The sequence below is a fragment of the Schistocerca cancellata genome, chromosome 8 (genome assembly GCF_023864275.1).
Source record: "Schistocerca cancellata isolate TAMUIC-IGC-003103 chromosome 8, iqSchCanc2.1, whole genome shotgun sequence".
NCBI lineage: Eukaryota > Metazoa > Arthropoda > Insecta > Orthoptera > Acrididae > Schistocerca > Schistocerca cancellata.
This window is the reverse complement of record NC_064633.1, coordinates 530991195-531008461: the sequence shown is the minus strand read 5'-3', so window position 1 is coordinate 531008461 and position 17267 is coordinate 530991195. Positions and strand designations below refer to the sequence as shown.

The following is a 17267-nucleotide window of genomic DNA, read 5'->3' as shown; positions in this document are numbered from 1 at the left end:
AGGTGCACTTCATGATCTGCCCTCACAGCTTCACTTCTGTAAACAATTTTCTCCTACTTTATACAACAGTACAAATATTTGAAAAATCGAAAATATTTCATAATAACCATTACACAGTTAACAGCATTATTTTAGGACGATTAGGAAAGTTACTCCTGTGGTGGATGACAGCATTATATTCGTTTTTAAAATAGGAGTCGATATACATTTCACGTATCTGAGAATGGATGATGATCTCTCTCTTCAAAACAAGTCAGTGTAAATCAGAAGGCTGACACAAACTAAGGTGAGATATGGGGAAATGTTCAAAAGGCACACGAGCTGCCATATAACCGTATTTACCTGAATGCGAGCATCCCAAATAATACTGTAGAATCTGAGACGAGGAAATTATCGGTTAGCAATAGTTTCGCGTGGTTTTCCAGCAGAAGTGCTGTTACATACAGTGAAGCACGAGACCTGTACAGGCCTACTTAAGTGCCTGTAGGAGATATAAAAAAACAGGATGACAGTGAGATATGAGTATTGTGCACGTTGTGGATGGAAGGATACGATTCATTTTCAGAAACAATTGGATTATTGGCTCGTGTTCTAAGAACTGTTAGCTTTCTCCCACGTTTGATCAGGTGGGCTAGTGACTGACGAAAGGCCGATTCAGGTTACACAGCAAGTATATACCGAGATTATCTGACTGCTGCCAAATGAGATTCAGATCTGTCCGAATAGGCGAGGTCGGTAATATCTCTGACATATGTTCGTAATTGTACACCGTACTCCTTCACAGCTAGCACCTGCGAGAGGCCAAACGACTACCGAAGGTCGCCGTCGCCCGCTCGAGCCGGCGGAACGAGGAAGGCTACTGTGTGGAGCACCGACGTCTCGGCGATATCGATCCGTCTCCCTCCCCTGCAAAACGGACCCACTCAAGTCAGATAGTCCACACCTGGACCTTCTCCGCCACTACACACCAGTTGGCGTGGTCGTAATAGGACGAGATGATGTGCAAGTTTTCGACGTATCGCTCGATGAGCTGGTCCAACTCGCCCTCGCGGAACACGTGGTAGTAGCGGTGGAAGGTGATGGCGCCGCCGCCGTCCGACGGCAGCGACTCCTGCGACGTCGAGCCGCTCAGCGACGAGGCGCACGACTCCGTCTTCGGGAGGTCTTCCGGGGGCTCGGCGGTCCGGTGGCGGCCGGTTCGCGGGGGCGGCTGCTGTGCGGCCGGCGGCGGAGGGGGCGGCACCGGCGGGGGCGGCAGCGCTTCCTCGGACGAAGACGCCCCCCCGACACGCCCCCTGCCCCCGCTGCCGTCACTGAGCGACGCGGTGCTCGCCGTGGGCAGCCCGTCACTCGCGTCGCTGCTCGACTCGAGAGAGAGGCCGGAGCGCAACTGCGGGGGCGGCGGCGGCGGCGGAGGGGGCGGGTGCTGCGGGGGAGGTGGGGACACTTCCTCCTCCTCGTCCTCCAGCTCGTCCGTCAGGTCGGCGCTCGTCTGCCTCGAGTAGGACTCGAGCGCCACGTCCTCGGACACGGGCCCGCCGTCACGGCGCCGGGTCTCCGGTTCCGGCGCGGCGCCCTCTCGCCGCCCGTCGGCCTCCGGGGTGCCCGCGAGTGTCGCGGAGCGGTGCCGCCTGCTCGCCTCCCAGCTGAAGTTCTTCAGATCTTCGAGGATCCTCCGGTCGGAGCTCTCGTTGAGGCTGGCGATGAAGGAGTTGCGCTCGTGCAACTCTTCGCTGAGCCGGCTGAGGTCGTGCAGCTCCTCACTGAGCCGCGACAGGTAGGGGTCGTCCCTGTAGGCGGCCGCGCCCGGGGGCAGGAACGCCTCCACTGGGGGCGGAGAGCCCGGACGCGGGGGTAGAGGCGGGGGTGGAGACGCGGGTCGGCTGCGTTCCGCGCGGTACTGGTCGATCTCCTCGAGCAGCTTCTCGCTCAGCTTCTCCGCAAAGTCCGCCAGGTGCTGCCGGCAGCTCTCGTCGCCGCCCTCCGCCGGCCAGCCGGGGGCGGGAGCGGTGGCGGCGGGGGCGGAAGGTGCCTCGCGTCGGGGGCTGACGCGGCGGCTGCCGGTGGCGCTGCTGCCGCCCCCGCTGCCGCCGGCGCCGCCCCAGCCGTGGATCAGCGCCAGCGGGTCGTCGAGCTTGCGGCGGCGCGCGCGCGGGCTCGACTGGATGACGGCGTCGACCGCGTCTTCCAGGGAGCTGGCCACGTCCGCCGCAGCCTCCAGCAGGCTCAGCGACGACGGGGAGGCGACTGCGGCCGCCACGGGGGCCGCCAGCTCGTCCTCTGCGGGGAGTGTAGGCGGCGGGGCTGGCGGTGGCTGGAGCGTGGGCGCCGGCGGGGGCGGCGACGGTGTGCGGGGGTGGGGATGCGCCTCGGAGGTGGCGGGCGCACTGTCAGCGCTGCTGCGCACCGCCCCTGCTGCATCGTCTGTCGGCCCAAAGCAGACAATTAACTGTGGCCTAGCGCTGGGTCAATCGAGCTACCGATAACAGACACTTACTATGACCTGAGACGTAAACATGTGGTAGCATGTGTGTTCATAGGCACGGAAAGAAGGAAAGAAAGATTCCGAGAGAGAGAGAGAGAACAATATCGATTGTAGTCTAAATCGACAAAAAAGGCAAATGTATTGCTGCATTATTCTTTGACAATGTTTGAACGTAAAGACAACAATAAATTACAGCCTGATACACTATTACCTCAAAAGGGTTCAAATGGCGCTGAGCACTATGGAACTTAACATCTGAGGTCATCAGTCCCCTAGACTTAGAACTACTTAAACCTAACTAACCTAAGGACATCACACACATCCATTGCCGAGGCAGGATTCGAACCAGCGACCGTAGCGGTCGCGCGGTTCCAGACCGAAGCGCCTAGAACCGCTCGGCCACATCGGCCGCCATTATCATCTATTTGAAGAGTTCGCAGCGACATAGCGACTATTTATAGTCTCTCACCGTAAATAAGGATACCGCTACCCTGAGCAGCATGCGACAGGAAATGTCTTTGACACTGATTTCATTTCGTTCTGTATCTCTGAGTTGAGTGATACGGTGTCTTGTCTGCTCAGTACTGGTGTATATTATTCCGTGTATATACCTACTAATAGCTCACTTCATACAAATTAAGCACAGTTTGCCACTCATTTCAGTGCTATGACATTGTTGTTGTGGTCTTCAGTCCTAAGCCTGGTTTGAAGCAGCTCTCCATGCTACTCTATCCTGTTGAAGCTTCTTCATCTCCCAGTACCTACTACAGCCTACATCCTTCTGAATCTGCTTAGTGTATTCATCTCTTGGTCTCCCTCTACAATTTTTACTCTCCACGCTGCCCTCCAATACTAAATTGGCGATCCCTCGATGTCTCAGAACATGTCCTACCAACCGATCCCTTCTTCTAGTCAAGTTGTGCCACAAGCTCCTCTTCTCCCCAATTCTATTCAATACCTCCTCATCAGTTATGTGATCTACCCATCTAATCTTCAGCATTCTTCTATAGCACCACATTTCGAAAGCTTCTATTCTCTTCTTGTCTAAACTATTTATCGTCCACGTTTCACTTCCATACATGGCTACACTCCATACAAATACTTTCAGAAACGACTTCCTGACACTTAAATCTATACTGGATGTTAACAAATTTTTCTTCTTCAGAAACGCTTTCCTTGCCATTGCCAGTGTACATTTTATATCCTCTCTACTTCGACCATCATCACTTATTTTGCTCCCCAAATAGCAAAACTCCTTTACTACTTTAAGTGTCTCATTTCCTAATCTAATTCCCTCAGCACCACCCGACTTAATTCGACTACATTCCATTATCCTCGTTTTGCTTTTGTGACCTTACATGATTAAAGGAGCCTCCTGTATCAATAACTGAGGGATTTATTCAATATATTTATTTATGTCTACGAGTCTTATTTACGAGGCGTTGTAATCTCGTGATTCTAATTTAATCTCCGTTAGTTGTTCATCATAAAGTAACGAAGCGGGATGACAAGCTCAATTACGTTTGCCAATAAGAGAGGAAGGTGATGGCTACGCAAGTCAGACAGAACCCAATAAAAGCGGACGCAGCTGGAGGGGATATGTTAGAATTTGACCTTGAATGCGCAGCTTGTGAACAAGCGTGCGAAGGCGCACGTAGAGGCGGCTGGCCAGCGCTAACGCTGTTTGGTACCCCGACTCTCGGTAAGTAATTCGACACGTAAATTTATATATCGTTTTACATAGTTTCACAATACTTGCGAGAGAACTCGCAGTGCTAAACAAGAGGATTTCACATGAGGCGAGGACACACTGGATTTCGTTTGTCAGAATCTTTCAGTTGGCATCTGAAAGTGACGCTCGCTCCCGTATCATACCCAATTGCATGCCAAAGTCATGTGAAACTTGTTAATAATAACCGAAACATAGACTACACTCTCGCCCGTAATTAACATGCTGAGCCTTAATTTCGTAACAGTGCCATCTTGACAATGTGAAAATCTCATTTTCCTGTGACGTTTTAATAAATTCCAGCGAACGTTGCTTACTGGCGTGCTTTGCTACCGGAGTGTAATTTAAGACAAGTGCTATTATGGTACTAAGCACTGGTGTAAGGCGATGGTGAACAGTTCTCAATTACCCTGGCTGTGATATAAGTTTGCAAGTGGCCGTTTCCGCGTGAAACTTATCAGTAATTCCTGTGACAAAGCTAGAACAAGTGGTTGGTCGAAATAACAATGAAGGAGACATAATGGAGTGTACTATAACCCACAGCTCTATCCATCTGAATGTTTGTGGAATGATATAAAGTCCCAAAGAGGTGTCTCTGAGTTCTGAAAGGAGCAGTACAGTACCACAGGTGTTCGCAGAAATTTTTCCAAGAGGGGGCAAAATTCAGAACTTTGGTTTCTGATGTAACTAACTATAGTGCGTTTAAAATTAGTTGTGACTTTTGACAGCTCAGTGTTCAGCGCGTGGTGGGTAGTGTAGTTGCCACCGTGTGATGGATGCGGAAGCTGTCAAACTCGCTTGACTGCCTGAACAGCGAGCCTGCCTATGTGCGATCTTCCTCAATCTTCTGCCTTTATTCGTGGGCTTCATGATGAACAGCCTATCATTTCGTTAATGGTTATAGTTAATGTGATATTTGTATCTTAGGGAAACCACTGTGCGAAATTTTAAAGGTTTGTAGTGAAAAATGTGGGTAGCCATAAATTTGCGTTTGGTGCGTCTTATATGACATGTAACTACTTATGAAATTTAGACAACATATTGAAGTATTTTTTAAACTTGGAAGGATATCGCTATCTGTCTCCAATGTCGAGAAAATTGAATGTATGTAAAGGGTTCTGCCACGAACACAGGCGCCAGTGCAAAAGCCAGAATAAAATATTAATAAATTCCTCACATCTCGTAAAGGGCTGTGATACAGAAACAAGTTTTTGTCAAATGATACCTCGCAAAGAGGCGAGTATTTTGCCATATGAATGATATGCAAAACTGTCATATCTAACGCGATACGCAAGCAACTACAGTTTTTTAGATGAGATAATGTAACATTTGAGGACCATCAATAGCTGGTGAAAAGAGATTTGCTGTGTGTTTTGCAACAATATAAGTGTAGAAGTTACAAGTTTATTTAGAGTGGTAGTGAGATGGCTATTTGTAAAATCTGCTGTGTTCAGACGTGGGACGAGAAAAGTTACGTATTACTCAAAACTTGTCATAATCCTTCCTGCCGAAATTTTTAGAGAGGCACAGACGGTGTTTAGAAAGGATAGATTGCACGCAACCGGCAGTGGCGCGTTTGTCGCTGTTAGTAGTGGTTTGTCCTGTAGTGAGGTAGAAGTGGATAGTTCCTGTGAATTATTATGGGTGGAGGTTACACTCAACCGAGCTAGGTTAATAATTGGCTCCTTTTACCGACCTCCCGACTCAGCAGCATTAGTGGCAGAACAACTGAGAGAAAATTTGCAATACATTTCACATAAATTTTCTCAGCATGTTTTAGTCTTAGGTGGAGATTTCAATTTACCAGATATAGACTGGGACACTCAGATGTTTAGGACGGGTGGTAGGGACAGAGCATCGAGTGACATTATACTGAGTGCACTATCCGAAAATTACCTCGAGCAATTAAACAGAGAACCGACTCGTGGAGATAACATCTTGGACCTACTGATAACAAACAGACCCGATCTTTTCGACTCTGTAAGTGCAGAACAGGGAATCAGTGATCATAAGGCCGTTGCAGCATCCCTGAATATGGAAGTTAATAGGAATATAAAGAAAGGGAGGAAGGTTTAGATTTCAGACTACCTAACAGATCAAAATGAAAATTTCTGTTCCGACAGTGACAATGTTGAGTGTTTATGGAAAAAGTTCAAGGCAATCGTAAAATGCGTTTTAGACAGGTACGTGCCGAGTAAAACTGTGAGGGACGGGAAAAACCCACCGTGGTTCAACAACAAAGTTAGGAAACTACTGCGAAAGCAAAGAGAGCTTCACTCCAAGTTTAAACGCAGCCAAAACCTCTCAGACAAACAGAAGCTAAACGATGTCAAAGTTAGCGTAAGGAGGGCTATGCGTGAAGCGTTCAGTGAATTCGAAAGTAAAATTCTATGTACCGACTTGACAGAAAATCCTAGGAAGTTCTGGTCTTACGTTAAATCAGTAAGTGGCTCGAAACAGCATATCCAGACACTCCGGGATGATGATGGCAATGAAACAGAGGATGACACGCGTAAAGCTGAAATACTAAACACCTTTGTCCAAAGCTGTTTCACATAGGAAGACCGCACTGCAGTTCCTTCTCTAAATCCTCGCACAGAAGAAAAAAATGGCTGACATCGAAATAAGTGTCCAAGGAATGGGAAAGCAACTGCAATCACTCAACAGAGGAAAGTCCACTGGACCTGACGGGATACCAATTCGATTCTACACAGAGTACGCGAAAGAACTTGCCCCCCTTCTAACAGCCGTGTACCGCAAGTCTCTAGAGGAACGGAAGGTTCCAAATGATTGGAAAAGAGCACAGGTAGTCCCAGTCTTCAAGAAGGGTCGTCGCAGATGCGCAAAACTATAGACCTATATCTCTGACGTCGACTGTTGTAGAATTTTAGAACATGTTTTTTGCTCGAGTATCATGTCATTTTTGGAAACCCAGAATCTACTCTGTAGGAATCAACATGGATTCCGGAAACAGCGATCGTGTGAGATCCAACTCGCTTTATTTTTTCATGAGACCTAGAAAATATTAGATACAGTCTCCCATGTATATGCTATTTTCCTTGACTTCCGGAAGGCGTTCGATACAGTTCCGCACTGTCGCCTGATAAACAAAGTAAGAGCTTACGGAATATCAGACCAGCTGTGTGGCTGGATTGAAGAGTTTTTAGCAAACAGAACACAACATGTTGTTATCAATGGAGAGACGTCTACAGACGTTAAAGTAACCTCTGGCGTGCCACAGGGGAGTGTTATGGGACCATTGCTTTTCACAATATATATAAATGACTTAGTAGATAGTGTCGGAAGTTCCATGCGGCTTTTCGCGGATGATGCTGTAGTATACAGAGAAGTTGCAGCATTAGAAAATTGTAGCGAAATGCAGGAAGATCTGCAGCGGATAGGCACTTGGTGCAGGGAGTGGCAACTGACCCTTAACATAGACAAATGTAATGTATTGCGAATACATAGAAAGAAGGATCCTTTATTGTATGATTATATGATAGTGGAACAATCACTGGTAGCAGTTACTTCTGTAAAATATCTGGGAGTATGCGTGTGGAACAATTTGAAGTGGAATGATTATATAAAATTAATTGTTGGTAAGGCGGGTACCAGGTTGAGATTCATTGGGAGAGTCCTTAGAAAATGTAGTCCATCAACAAAGGAGGTGGCTTACAAAACACTCGTTCGACCTATCCTTGAGTATTGCTCATCAGTGTGGGATCCGTACCAGATCGGGTTGACGGAGGAGATAGAGAAGATCCAAAGAAGAGCGGCGCGTTTCGTCACAGGGTTATTTGGTAAGCGTGATAACGTTACGGAGATGTTTAGCAAACTCAAGTGGCAGACTCTGCCAAGAGAGGCGCTCTGCATCGCGGTGTAGCTTACTCGCCAGGTTTCGAGAGGGTGCGTTTCTGGATGAGGTATCGAATATATTGCTTCCCCCTACTTATACCTCCTGAGGAGATCACGAATGTAAAATTAGAGAGATTCGAGTGCGCACGGAGGCTTTCAGACAGTCGTTCTTCCCGCGAACCATTCGCGACTGGAACAGAAAAAGGAGGTAATGACAGTGGCACGTAAAGTGCCCTCCGCCACACACCTTTGGGTGGCTTGCGGAGTATAAATGTCGATGTAGATGACTCCTCAGCACAGTACTTATCACCTAGGCTCATACACTACTGGCCATTAAAATTGCTACACAACGAAGATGACTTGTTACAGACGCGAAATTTAACCGACAGGAAGAAGATGCTGTGATATGCAAATGATTAGCTTTTCAGAGCATTCACACAAGTTTGGCGTCGGTGGCGACACCTACAACGAGCTGACATGGAAGTTTCCAACCGATTTCTCATACACAAACAGCAGTTGCCCGGCGTTGCCTGGTGAAACGTTGTTGTGATACCTGGTGCAAGGAGAAGAAATGCGTACCATCACGTTTCCGACTTTGATAAAGGTCGGATTGTAGCCTATCGCTATTGCGGTTTATCGTATCGCGACATTGCTGCTCGCGTTGGTCGAGATCCAATGACTGCTAGCAGAATATGGGATTTGTGGGTTCAGGATCCCAACGGCCTCGTATCACTAGCAGTCGAGATGACAGGCATCTTATCCGCAAGGCTGTAAGGGATCGTGCGGCCACGTCTCGATCCCTGAGGCAACAGATAGGGACGTCTGCAAGACAACAACCATCTGCACGAACAGTTCGACGACGTTTGCAGCAGCATGGACCATCAGCTCGCAGACGATGGCTGCGGTTACCCTTGAAGCCGCATCACAGACAGGAGCGCCTGCGATGGTGTACTCAACGATGAACCTGTGTGCACGAATGGCAAAACGACATTTTTTTCGGATGAATCCAGGTTCTGTTTACAGCATCATGATGGTCGTACCCGTGTTTGGCGACATCGCGGTGAACGCACATTGGAAGCGTGTATTCGTCATCTGGCGTATCACCCGGCGTGTTGGTATGGGGTGCCATTGGTTACACGTCTCGGTCACCTCTTGCTCGCATTGACGGCACTTTGCACAGTGGACGTTACATTTCAGATGTGTTACGACCCGTGGCGCCACCCTTCATTCGATCCCTGCGAAACCCTACATTTCAGCAGGATAAAGCACGACAGCATCTTGCAGGTCCTGTGCGGGCATTTCTGGATACAGAAAATGTTCGACTGCTGCCCTGGCCAGCACATTCTCCAGATCTCTCACCAATTGAAAACGTCTGGTCAATGGTGGCCGAGCAATTGGCTCGTCACAATACGCCAGTCACTACTGTTGATGAACTGTGGTATCGTGTTGAAGGTGCACCGGCAACTGTACCTGTACACGCAATCCAAGCTCTGATTGACTCAATGCCAAGGCGTATCAAGGCCGTTATTACGGCCAGAGGTGGTTGTTCTAGGTATTGATTTCTCAGGATCTATGCACCCAAATTGCTTGAAAATGTGATCACATATCACTTCTAGTATAATATATTTGTCCAATGAATACCCGTTTATCATCTGCATTTCTTCTTGGTGTAGCAATTTTAATGGCCAGTAGTGTATGTTCTCAGTCAGATTTAAATGAACATGATGTAGAGGAAGCCTGATTAAACTATTATGCCCTTTAGCATCAGCCAGTTCGTCGACCTGGCAGCGTGGAGTTTTTGACTTGTACGAAAGTTCCGTTACCTTTCCCTTACGCAACTCCCGATCACTTTTATCCAACAATGTCCACCTTTACCCAACGGAACGTTTCTTTGTACCCAAAGCGAAATATTTGTTTTCCTCCATGCATTGTTGAAGCTTTCTCCATTACGTCGGAGTGGTTTGGCGGCGCATTTCCCGCAACTACTGTCGAATTCGGAGGAATATTATGCAACACAACATTATCTTCACACCAGGTGAACGTGTTCTTGGACGACAACTTTTACTACGAATCTCGTGTTCAGACGTGATGCACTGTTCTTACTAATGCGACGCCAACACAAAACTCTAGTTCAGGGGTGGGCATCGTGAGCCTCGAGGGCAACGCTGAGCAGCTGTGAGGGCTCGGAGGGCGGGTAGCGGAAATGTGCGATGTGGCTGGCCGCTTGGGTATGCACACTACACGGGGAACAACCGTGGCACTGTGAGAGTGCTTTGCGCGCGCCGATGAGTATGGACAAGCTAATGTACGTAGTGCAGGTGGAACATACATACGTCCGAGGTCGTTTCACTCGTCACAGGTACACTGTTACCAGGAGGCCAATCACCACAACATGCGTGTGTGGAAGGTAAGTGTAAAATGTGCTTAACCGAAGTTTGTGTATCCTATGCCACGCAACGGTTGGCCATGTACAGGGTGTTTCAAAAATGACCGGTATATTTGAAATGGAAATAAAAACTAAACGAGCAGCGATAGAAATACACCGTTTGTTGCAATATGCTTGGGACAACAGTACATTTTCAGGCAGACAAACTTTCGAAATTACAGTAGTTACAATTTTCAACAACAGATGGCGCTGCGGTCTGGGAAACTCTATAGTACGATATTTTCCACATATCCACCATGCGTAGCAATAATATGGCGTAGTCTCTGAATGAAATTACCCGAAACCTTTGACAACGTGTCTGGCGGAATGGCTTCACATGCAGATGAGATGTACTGCTTCAGCTGTTCAATTGTTTCTGGATTCTGGCGGTACACCTGGTCTTTCAAGTGTCCCCACAGAAAGAAGTCACAGGGGTTCATGTCTGGCGAATAGGGAGGCCAATCCACGCCGCCTCCTGTATGTTTCGGATAGCCCAAAACAATCACACGATCATCGAAATATTCATTCAGGAAATTAAAGACGTCGGCCGTGCGATGTGACCGGGCACCATCTTGCATAAACCACGAGGTGTTCGCAGTGTCGTCTAAGGCAATTTGTACCGCCACAAATTCACGAAGAATGTCCAGATAGCGTGATGCAGTAATCGTTTCGGATCTAAAAAATGGGCCAATGATTCCTTTGGAAGAAATGGCGGCCCAGACCAGTACTTTTTGAGGATGCAGGGATGATGGGACTGCAACATGGGGCTTTTCGGTTCCCCATATGCGCCAGTTCTGTTTATTGACGAAGCCGTCCAGGTAAAAATAAGCTTCGTCAGTAAACCAAATGCTGCCCACATGCATATCGCCATCATCAATCCTATGCACTATATCGTTAGCGAATGTCTCTCGTGCAGCAATGGTAGCGGCGCTGAGGGGTTGCCGCGTTTGAATTTTGTATGGATAGAGGTGTAAACTCTGGCGCATGAGACGATACGTGGACGTTGGCGTCATTTGGACCGCAGCTGCAACACGGCGAACGGAAACCCGAGGCCGCTGTTGGATCACCTGCTGCACTAGCTGCGCGTTGCCCTCTGTGGTTGCCGTACGCGGTCGCCCTACCTTTCCAGCACGTTCATCCTTCACGTTCCCAGTCCGTTGAAATTCTTCAAACAGATCCTTTATTGTATCGCTTTTCGGTCCTTTGGTTACATTAAACCTCCGTTGAAAACTTCGTCTTGTTGCAACAACACTGTGTTCTAGGTGGTGGAATTCCAACACCAGAAAAATCCTCTGCTCTAAGGAATAAACCATGTTGTCTACAGCACACTTGCACATTGTGAACAGCACACGCTTACAGCAGAAAGACGACGTACAGAATGGCGCACCCACAGACTGCGTTGTCTTCTATATCTTTCACATCACTTGCAGCGCCATCTGTTGTTGAAAATTGTAACTACTGTAATTTCGAACGTTTGTCCGCCTGAAAATGTACTGTTGTCCCAAGCATATTGCAACAAACGGTGTATTTCTATCGCTGCTCGTTTAGTTTTTATTGCCGTTTCAAATATACCGGTCATTTTTGAAACACCCTGTACATATGAAGCACAGTTTCGAAACATTGTAACACGTTCTACTTTCATGGCCACAAGTAGGATACAGATGTGAAGCATTGAAAACCAACACATTTGCATTGTAAAAGTTACGTTATATTTACACAGACGTGTGTAATTCAAAGGAGGGGCAGTACATAGGAATAGGACATAGGCATTAATTTACATAATCATGGATGTTTGTACAACGATTTTCAACTAGCATCTCGATATTTGGTGTGAAATTACTGGTCATTAGGTGCACTGCACCAGTCAGATGAACATCAGTAAGACTATTCCTAAGCTTCGATTTTGTTAGTTTCATTATGGAGGAAACACTTTCGCATAAGTATGTCGTTCCAAAAAACTATACACATGAGCAGGTATTTTAAAAGATAACAATGGAAGCTGTTTACGAGGGAAATATTTGTAGAAGCTTTTCAAGGTTTCTACAGTGCGAACTTCTCCTTCAGCACACTGAATTTCTGAAGGCACATTGTCAACGTTAACTGCAAAAGGGGTCGCAAAAAGGTTGACATCACATTCCAATCGATTTAAGTCCTCAAATCTACCATCAAAAATGTCTTCGAGGGACTGTAGCGCCGTCACAAACCCATCAAAATGTTCTTTCAGCCTCACCTGTTCCAAATTGTTTTCACTAACAACTAGTGCAACGGTCGGGAAGTGTACAAACGACATTTCTGACAGTTGCTTTGTCCACAAAAGCAGTTTGCTCTTGAATGCCAAAATAGTGTCAAACACTCCGCTAATTACCCTATTTCTACCTTGCAAAGCTACATTCAAGCTATTCAGATGCTTGGTTACGTCATTTAAAAACGCAAGGTCTAAAATCCACTGTGGGTCGTCCAATTCTTTCACCGGTTTCCCTTTGCATCCACGAATAATGCTATATCTTTACGCAAATTAAAAAATCCTTCTAAAACAACACCTTGACTCAACCAGCGTACTTCACAAAAATATGGAACATCGCCGTATTCACACTCGAGATCTGCCAGGAACGATGTGAATTGTCTGTGTCCCGAACCGTGAGATCCACGACGCCAACTAGTTTGACACATTTTGCTAGCAAATTAACACGGTGAAGAACGCAATTTATTGTTAATAGTTCCTGCTGGACACCAGGTTTACGACCAATCATTACAGGATTCCCATCTGTTGCAATCGATGAAAGTTTTTCTCAACATAGCTCTTATTTCTCTATTATATGTTCTAGGCATGAAAATACGAGGGTTGGAACTTAAATAGTGGCAATTATTTATTCACAACCGATATAAAAGAGTTACATGTTTGCACTTGTTACTGTCCTTCGAAGTAGTCACCATCGTTGTGTAGAACCAATTGCCAGCGATGTGGAAGGCGTAGTATACCGTTAGCAGAGCCCATTCTGTTGATGGTGCGAATGGAGTGGTCTACTGCCTGTCGAGTCTCTGGAACAGTTCTGAAGCGAATGCCACGAAGTCGTTCCTTCATCTTCGGAGTCAAATCAAAGTCACAAGGACTTAACTCCGGGGAGTAAGGTGGATGGTACAGTACTTCCTGGTCCCATCGACTGAACAGAGCAGCCACAGCTTGTGCTGTATGCGTCCGCGCATTATCGTGCAAAATGATGGGTGGGTTGCGCAGAAAGTGTCGCCACTTCTTTCGCAAAGCTGGTCGCAGGTGATGTTCCAAAAACTGACAGTAATACGACTTGTGACTTTTTTATTCCGAAGATGAAGGAACCACATTGTGGCATTCACTTCAGAACTGTTCCAGAGATTCGACAGGCAGTAGACCGCTCCATCCGCACCATCAACAAAACGGGCTGTGCTAACGGTATACTATGCCTTCCACATCGCTGGCAATGGGTTCTACACAACGCTGATGACTACTTTTAAGGACAGAATCAGTTGCAAGCATGTAACTCTTTTGTATCGGTTGCGAATAAATACACTCCTGGAAATGGAAAAAAGAACACATTGACACCGGTGTGTCAGACCCACCATACTTGCTCCGGACACTGCGAGAGGGCTGTACAAGCAATGATCACACGCACGGCACAGCGGACACACCAGGAACCGCGGTGTTGGCCGTCGAATGGCGCTAGCTGCGCAGCATTTGTGCACCGCCGCCGTCAGTGTCAGCCAGTTTGCCGTGGCATACGGAGCTCCATCGCAGTCTTTAACACTGGTAGCATGCCGCGACAGCGTGGACGTGAACCGTATGTGCAGTTGACGGACTTTGAGCGAGGGCGTATAGTGGGCATGCGGGAGGCCGGGTGGACGTACCGCCGAATTGCTCAACACGTGGGGCGTGAGATCTCCACAGTACATCGATGTTGTCGCCAGTGGTCGGCGGAAGGTGCACGTGCCCGTCGACCTGGGACCAGACCGCAGCGACGCACTGATGCACGCCAAGACCGTAGGATCCTACGCAGTGCCGTAGGGGACCGCACCGCCACTTCCCAGCAAATTAGGGACACTGTTGCTTCTGGGGTATCGGCGAGGACCATTCGCAACCGTCTCCATGAAGCTGGGCTACGGTCCCGCACACCGTTAGGCCGTCTTCCGCTCACGCCCCAACATCGTGCAGCCCGCCTCCAGTGGTGTCGCGACAGGCGTGAATGGAGGGACGGATGGAGACGTGTCGTCTTCAGCGACGAGAGTCGCTTCTGCCTTGGTGCCAATGATGGTCGTTTGCATGTTTGGCGCCGTGCAGGTGAGCGCCACAATCAGGACTGCATACGACCGAGGCACACAGGGCCAACACCAGGCATCATGGTGTGGGGAGCGATCTCCTACACTGGCCGTACACCACTGGTGATCGTCGAGGGGACACTGAATAGTGCACAGTACATCCAAACCGTCATCGAACCCATCGTTCTACCATTCCTAGACCGGCAAGGGAACTTGCTGTTCCAACAGGACAATGCACGTCCGCATGTATCCCGTGCCACCCAACGTGCTCTAGAAGGTGTAAGTCAACTACCCTGGCCAGCAAGATCTCCGGATCTGTCCCCCATTGAGCATGTTTGGGACTGGATGAAGCGTCGTCTCACGCGGTCTGCACGTCCAGCACGAACGCTGGTCCAACTAAGGCGCCAGGTGGAAATGGCATGGCAAGCCGTTCCACAGGACTACATCCAGCATCTCTACGATCGTCTCCATGGGAGAATAGCAGCCTGCATTGCTGCGAAAGGTGGGTATACACTGTACTAGTGCCGACATTGTGCATGCTCTGTTGCCTGTGTCTATGTGCCTGTGGTTCTGTCAGTGTGATCATGTGATGTATCTGACCCCAGGAATGTGTCAATAAAGTTTCCCCTTCCTGGGACAATGAATTCACGGTGTTCTTATTTCAATTTCCAGGAGTGTACATTGGCACTAAATCGAGCAGTTTCTCAGTCACATTAAACTGAGCATCAGCTCCTCACAAAACGACTGCAAGTTGAGCAACATCACATACATCAGTGCTTTCATCCAACGCTAATGGAAAGTAAACCTTATCTTTGATTCTGTTTCTCAACTGCGCTTCCATATTGTGTGCCATTTATTCAATGCGCCCGCAAACCGTTCTCCGTGAAATAGGAACGGTTTCAAAAACAGGAAGACTTGCTGGGCACAAAATTGTTGTGGCAGCAAAAAAAACATTCTTTCACAAATTCTCCATCGCCGATGGGCCGTGCTGTTTTAGCTATTTTAAGAGCTACGTGATAGCTTACTGTCATCGCTGGTTCGTTGTGGATGATGAGGCTTTCGTCCTGTAAATATATACAGGAGGAGGTAAAAGTGACGGAAAAGGCACATAACATAAAGGTTAATAACGGTAATGATGCTACTCAATGTCATAATTATCTGTATGTATTGTATGTACGTCCTTCTCCTTTTTCTGCTTCAGTTCGATAAGTTTGCTTTTCTTGCTTCATTATTCAAATCGACTATATCCTTCTCATGAAGCAGTTGATAATGTCGCTTCACATTGTACTTCTTCCGTGAAGACAATGTTACATTGCAAATTAAACGCTGAGGTCCGCTTTGCGTTCCAACAAAAAAGTACCCTTCTTCCCACTGTGGATTAACAAGTATGGTTCAAAGGACTCCTTCTCAGCCATTTCCCACCCACTACTTCTGATTTATCACAAACACCGAACGTGATGTCTGCACAGACAATAAAAACTATGGGAAGTAAACGGACCGAGTGTGTCTGCACCTGCAGTGATGTACGTGGCTAGGTGAGCAGATGGCTGGATTAAGTTGTGGGTTCTAGTACACTCCGTTATGTCTCCTTCATTGTTGTTTCAACTAGCCACTTGTTCTCGCTTTATCACAGGAGTTACTGTTAAGTTACACGCGGACGCGGCCACTTGCAAACTTATATCACAGCCAGGGTAATTGAGAACTGTTCACCATCGCCTTACACCAGTGCTTAGTACCATAATAGCACTTGTCTTAAAATACACTCCGGTAGCAAAGCACGCCAGTAAGCAACGTTCGCTGGAATTTATTAAAACGTCCCAGGAAAATGAGATTTTCACATTGTCAAGATGGCACTGTTACGAAGACAACTAGTGGCATAAGGCTCAGCATGTTAATTACGGGCGAGAGTGTAGTCTATGTTTCGGTTATTATAAACAAGTTTCACATGACTTTGGCATGCAACTGGGTACGATACGGGAGTGAGCGTCACTTTCAGATGGCAACAAAGATTCTGACAAACGAAATCCAGTGTGTCCTCACCACATGTGAAATCCTCTTGTTTAGCACTGCGAGTTCTCTCGCAAGTATTGTGAAACTATGTAAAACGATTTATAAATTTCGGTGTCAAATTAATTACCGAAGGTAGGGGTACTAAAGAGCGTTAGCGCAGGCCAGCCCCCACGTGCGCCATCGGACGCTTGTTCACAAGCTGCGCATTCAAGGTTAGATTCTAATAGATCCCCACCAGGTGCGGCCGCTCTTACTGGAGTCTGACATGCGTAGTCATCACCTTCCTCTCTTACTTGCAAGCGTAATTAAGCTTGCTATCTCGCTTCGTCACTTTGATTATGATGAAGCAACTAACTGAGATTAAATTAGAATCACGAGATTACAATGCTTCGCAAATAAGAGTCGTAGATATACTACAATAAACAAATACACTCCTGGAAATTGAAATAAGAACACCGTGAATTCATTGTCCCAGG

At 47.5% G+C, this 17267-nt stretch overlaps 1 protein-coding gene across 1 annotated transcript in view; it reads right to left on the bottom strand.

The window, feature by feature from the left end:
- Positions 1-928: 928 nt before the first annotated feature.
- The window catches only part of LOC126095667 (proteoglycan 4), a 407646-nt gene continuing 391307 nt past the window's right edge, over positions 929-17267 (bottom strand). The window contains exons 19-22 of the mRNA XM_049910423.1: positions 2136-2424; positions 1875-2069; positions 1244-1790; positions 929-1174 (exon numbers count right to left, since the gene is read on the bottom strand). Coding sequence (XP_049766380.1) covers positions 929-1174; positions 1244-1790; positions 1875-2069; positions 2136-2424 — 1277 coding nt within the window. The remainder of the gene's footprint in view (positions 1175-1243; positions 1791-1874; positions 2070-2135; positions 2425-17267) is intronic.